The sequence below is a fragment of the Saccostrea echinata genome, unplaced genomic scaffold (assembly GCF_033153115.1).
Source record: "Saccostrea echinata isolate AGI-Se365-2 ecotype Australia unplaced genomic scaffold, CSIRO_AGI_Sech_v1 ptg000060l, whole genome shotgun sequence".
Taxonomy (NCBI): Eukaryota; Metazoa; Mollusca; class Bivalvia; order Ostreida; family Ostreidae; genus Saccostrea; species Saccostrea echinata.
The window spans coordinates 1,583,553-1,589,591 of record NW_026889809.1 but is presented as its reverse complement, the minus strand read 5'-3'; the positions used below and the strand labels follow the sequence as shown (position 1 = coordinate 1,589,591).

At 34.8% G+C, this 6,039-nt stretch overlaps 1 protein-coding gene and 1 long non-coding RNA gene across 2 annotated transcripts; both read left to right on the top strand.

The window, feature by feature from the left end:
- Window positions 1-557: 557 nt before the first annotated feature.
- LOC133175032 (uncharacterized) lies at window positions 558-2,360 on the top strand. Its single transcript, XR_009719211.1, has 4 exons — window positions 558-723; window positions 1,194-1,327; window positions 1,592-1,806; window positions 2,213-2,360. It is a non-coding gene; the product is annotated as an uncharacterized LOC133175032 (long non-coding RNA).
- Window positions 2,361-2,853: 493 nt separating this feature from the next.
- LOC133175009 (F-BAR domain only protein 2-like) lies at window positions 2,854-4,919 on the top strand. The gene is made up of 4 exons (XM_061310104.1): window positions 2,854-2,980; window positions 3,449-3,645; window positions 4,223-4,450; window positions 4,698-4,919. Exons 1-4 carry the CDS (start codon window positions 2,894-2,896, stop codon window positions 4,699-4,701), a joined length of 516 nt encoding a protein of 171 aa, XP_061166088.1. The 5' UTR covers window positions 2,854-2,893; the 3' UTR covers window positions 4,702-4,919.
- The last annotated feature ends 1,120 nt before the right edge of the window (window positions 4,920-6,039 follow it).

The following is a 6,039-nucleotide window of genomic DNA, read 5'->3' as shown; positions in this document are numbered from 1 at the left end:
CTGTATTGTTATCTATACATAAGAAAAGGAAAAATTAAGAATTTTGCAATATAAAAATTAAATATTAACAAATTTTTTTTTTTTTTTTAAATTTTAACTTTAGAAATTTGTCATTGACCAAGACAATTGAAAAAAAAAACATAGCTGAAGCACGAAGAATTTTGTATCGTACCTGTTAATATCAATACATGTACTTATTTTGATATTACAGATGATGAATCAAAAAGGAAAATCAAATCAGCGATCCGTCCTTTAATATAACAATAGATGAAAAAATCAGAATCAAATACAGAGTAAGTACTTGTATAGATACTCAGGAGTAAGTACTTGTATAAACAACAGATAATGAAGAAATGGGAATAATGTTCTCTAAAGTAAGTACTTGTCCAGGGATCACAGATTCAGACAATCTTGAGTAAGTACATGTCCATAGATCATATTCAGACACTCATAAGTGTCCAAAAACTCTTGGATGAAATTCCTATCTTAAATGTTCAAGCACTAATTGCATTTGAAAAGGTGTTTAGTTTTGTTTGTCTGTTTCATTTTAGTCCAGTAAAACCAAACCAGGACCTGTTAAACTTGGATTTCTTTTCCTCTACAAGTGCTTCCACCCCAACAGGCAGCCGGTACAATCTCCCGTCACCATTATTTCCCCTTGCGACACCAGTCTACAAAACAACACCAGCCATAGTATTGCTTCAACATCACTCCACAATTCTAGTAAGTCAACATACCCAGTACAAATCAAACCCAGCCATAGAATTGCTACAAAACTACTCAATTCTAGAAGTTCAACAAACAGATTACAGGACACCATCTAAAATATTGCTAGAACACCACTCAAGAATTTTAGAAAATTGAATAGATCCATCAATTCAACTTTTAATACTTAACACAAAAATGATACACCCAATGGTTTATATACCACAGAACTAAACAATTTCTCATACTCAAGGGTACACAATATAACTTTAATACCCCTCAGAATTTCTAGACAGTCAACAGTGCTGCTCTTTAAAATTCATTACTTTCCCATTTTATTTGATATTATAAAAAGAAAAATTGAAAAATTTTAGTAATTTAACATTCTGTTGAATTATAGGCTTGATAAGATTTTCCTCAAATTTTTCACTTTAAAGTCCTAATTTAGATCTTTTTCAGATTGATCCTTCATGTATGTTATTTTTTAGGTGGAAATGAAGTAATTAACAATAGTAACAGTTCAAAAGACGGCTCAAGTCTAAACAACTCACTCCCAGGAGCACCTCAATCTATCCCACAACGGCCAGTCTCCTAACCCAGAGTCAAGTCCAGCGTACCCCAGGTCAGTCAGTAAACACAAAGTGCCACATCTGAACCCATTGAAATAAACAGGAACTTAACTTGTCTGGTTGTTTACAGAAAAATTGTATTATTCTGATGCTGTATCTTTTGTCACAACCAACTTCCTTGAATGATTTTTTGCTGCAACTTCACTCACTTTCAATCTCTGATCATCATACTAATGTCCTTGACTTTGTTTTTATTTGATAGCTTCCTTCGCACCTGGTCTCTGGTCACATACTAATGTCTGACCTTTTTTCTGTAGCTTCCCTCGCGTCCAATCTCTGGTCGCTCCAGTCCAGCCTCCTTCACGTCTCGATCAGACAGTAGTAGCAGTGTGACCTTCAACACGACATCCATGCCTGTTGGATCCCCCCGAGGATCAAGTCCTCTTACCATTGGCATGTCAGACACCATTCCATTAGCCATCGCTTTCACAGAAACAAACAACGCCTATTTCAAAAGAACTGATGCTACAAGGTCAGATTCAAACTTAAGGAGCAGATGTAAACTGTTTTAAATTTACCTGTCGTGATGCTTACTTGATTAGGAAATGAGAAATGAGGCTTTGTTTCCCAGTTTTATCCCCTATTTTACCCCTTTTTTGAATTTTGGTTAATGCTATAAATTTGTAATAATACAAATATTTGGTTAATAAATTTTTCCTGAGAAGATGGCCATGAGTAATGACCAAAAATAAAGTTCTTGCAAATAAAAAGTGATTTACAGTATTCAGATTAATAAAGTTCATTTAATCAAGCAATCAGTTTCTTTAAATGCGTTTACATTGTGATATTTGTTTTAAGACTTTACCGATTTGTGAGTTTCATCCTTGATGTTGAAGATTTAAAATATCTTGAGATCTATTGTTATTTTCTATTTTTAGATGCATGGTTAAGATTACAGGAAATATGATGATGTCATTTCTTGCTGGAGTTGTTCGAGTTTTTACAGAGAATCCTAATCCTGCATTACTGAGCTTCAAACTCAAAAACATCTCCAAGTTAGAGAACACTATGCTCAGTAAACAACTGGTGGAAATATAAGTATACATCTTAAAGTCAAATCTTCTAGCTTTTGTGATGTCTACTTGTATGAGTTACCTAGTTATTTAAGGAATGAATTTAAAAGGCTATCAAGTTTATATGGCATGCATTGGGATAGTTCAGTCCATGCTTTATAAACTGTGAAGCAGTTCATACAAAAGCACAAACGGTTCCAACCCAGTTTTATACTGTAAAAATTGGGTAGCTTTTAAATTCATTCCTTATAATTTAATTTTCATTCATTTAATGTAAGAAAATAAGATGATTTAAGAAATGACTTCAAATTGTACAAAATATAAATGTAACATCAGACAGATCAATACATTTTTCGACTCAAGTCGTGACATACGCAACATAGTTAATGCAATAAAAAGTAAATTTTTTATCCAATGAAATAGCCTATTAGAACCAGAATTAAATCATTGTTATGAATTTATTTGTATAATCACTGATAAAGATGTCTTTGTTCTCCTAGGGATATGAGTCAACAGGAACCTGAATCAAATTTCTACATCTTCAACATGTCTGCTTTGATTGACCATCTAAAATATCAAGGAGAACAGAACAAGACAGCCTCCTACTTTAACATCGACATTCTCAAATATCAGGTACTTATATGTCACTTCTATTCAACATACTTTTACAGTGTAATGTCCATTGAAACTTGACATGCAGTACCACATGATTTTTTTTATCCTAAAATTCACTAGAATTACATCTGACTGCTCCTTTACATTCACATGTGCATGTGTAAAATTGTCGTAGGAGATCAAATTTTATTTCTGATCTTTAAAAGATTTCATGGGGAAAATTTTACCAGAAATAACCAAAAAATATTTGCCAGAGTATTGTTTTCTTATTCATTTCTGTCTGGTTCCCGTATAAGGCAATAAGATTCTATAAATGAAAATTGTTATATATATTCTTATTCCACACCAGTGGCTGAAAAGTCAATTTTCTAAAAAGAATATCAAGTCAAAAGTAAACAAATGCATATATATGTACTTATCAATTATGAAAATTTACTTTAAACTTGTACTGGATTTTGAATGGTATTATAAAGACTGGATTGACAGTTGTTGCCCCAGCCTGGAGTAGAAAGTACTCCACTGACAGTGGTGGCGTACTGGAAATGTAAAGAGAATACCACTGACTACTACCTGGACTACAAATACAACCCCATGTCATCACCGTCAACTCTCAAAAATGTTCAAGTAATGGCAGCTGTAAGTGGAGGTGTCAGCAACATGCAGAGTATTCCCCCTGGTGACTGGTAAGTAGGTTTTTTATCTTCATAGTCACTACAATCTTGAATGCACCCACTGGCTTTTTGAGTAGGTTCTCTCTTCTGTCTCAGAGTATACCCCCTGGTGACTAATTAGTAGGTTATCTCATCTGTCTTAGGATATCCCTACGCTGGTAACTGGTGAGTAGGTTCTTTCTTTAGTCTCAGGATATCTTGAATGACCCTCCTCCTCCTCCCTCAGCATCAAGGCTTCTTAAAACATGATCTGAAGTAACTGAAAAAATAAATCTTGCTCGAGATTCCACATTCTCTTTATTTTTTTGTTGGAATTTGCTCAGAATTCCAAAGTTTCCATGAAAGGCATGAAACTTGCCTCTGTTTAACTTATAACCATGTTTATTAACCCAAACATGTATGGTTAGAAGATATTCATGAAAGGAGTGCAATGGAGAGATGTAAATTATCCCAATTTAACAACCAACCATAAAATCAATTTATTCATAAGCATACCCATTGATAAAAGAGAATTTTTTATGTCCAGGGGTCAGGTAGATTTTAAATGGAATAGCCCTTATGTATTTCAAGTATTAATGTATTTTTCTAGGAAAGAAGACAACCAGCGGGCGACATGGAGGCTTAACGATTTATCAGAACTTAGTGAGGAAGGAAGTCAATGCAGCATCAGAGCCAAGTTTGAGTTGAAGTCAGGCCCCTCCCGGCCCTCACCCTCAGCCATCCAGTTCCTGTGTGAGGGGGCGTGTCTGTCTGGCCTGGAGATGGAGATGGTAGGGCCAGTACAGGATATCCCTACTGAAAAAGAGGTTTGGTGCAGGTAAGTTATCCGTATTTACCCATAGATGTTTTGATATGGAATACTGTTTAGGACAGTTATTTTTTTCATGAAGTACAAAAATTGCTTGTTAACTGGTAGAAAAGTATATTATATTGATTTATTGCATTTACGGAAGATTTTCTGCAATAAATATACATGTACTTGCTTAGAAGTCTAACCTCTAATTTGTTTTAAAATGAAACCATTAATTCATGCACTATTTCTAAGTATTTTATTTTTATCAAAGGTAAATATTTGGTGGATCCGGAGGCCCCAGTTTGACCATGTTTGGGATCTAGTTTTATCCAATTACCAATGGGGTGACAGTGACAATTACCTCATTCACAAACTTAAGTCAATTGACCACAATGCAACTTACTAATGGAGTAGGAATGTCCCAGAATTCCAGTCAAAGACAGCAGAGGATGTACGGGTGATTTATCCTTGGAGTGAGGAAGCAAGGGAAATAAATCTTAATTGTCTACTTACTGTTAAAATTTTTAACTTCAGAATATACTGTGATGTCCATTTCCTGTACAATATTTAACTTGTAACAAACATGTACAAGTAGATATTTGTTTGACATCTAATTTTGGTTCTTAATGTTAGAGCGATGTGATTTTTTGGTAAGAAGTGTTCATCATTGTAGCTACAGGTATTTTTTTATTAAACTTTCATGACAAATATTGAAATCTGATTGGTTTAGACGCATTTAACAATCCGCAATGTTACCCTCAGCGTTAGCAACACACTTGACAACGGGTAACATCACGAAAATATCACATGCGTTCAAATCATGCGCGTACGGTTCACCGTAGAATTCTCAAAACGTCGGTTGTGCGTTTGAAAGAAGCCGAATAAACGACGTCAATAAAAAAAAACTTGCGTCCGATGTAGCTTACTTGAAAACAACAAACGACAGACGTAACATCCTTGCGAGTGCAAACTTTAGATGCGCAGCACAGTTAAGGCTGCAGTAAGAAGGCGGGGCCTAATTTATACGGGAAATGCTTACTATGACATCACACAAAAATATAAGTTCTTCAAATTACCACAAAATGAAATGATTTGCTATTTCAAACTGTTGAATAGCTTTAAACTACATCAATACTAACTAGTGTATGCATTATTGTTGCTGGTTAAATTCCACACAGCAATATATAAACAATTCACTGATCGCAATGCACTTGTCAATGTGACGTCATATTGTAAAATTTGACGCAGTTTGTATGCAGTGAGAGGCGGATCAAGTTATATTTATACAATGAAAAGTATATTTTGTGATTAAATAAAATATGAAATATATGGAGATAACGAACAGTATTCAAGCTCAAAAGTCCATTAAACAATACAAAATAGGAGCAGAGCAAACATGGACCTCTAAACATCAGAGGTGGGATCAGGTGCCATGGAGGAGTAAGCATCTCCTGCCGACCGGTCACACCCGCCGTGTGCTCATTGTCATGATCGGGAAATAACGGAAAAATCCGTCGACAATTCAGTGTGTAAATAATGGCCTAACAATTAGTATGAAAAACATCAGTCAGCATTTGACTCAATGATAAATTGTATTTGCTGACAAGGTCATT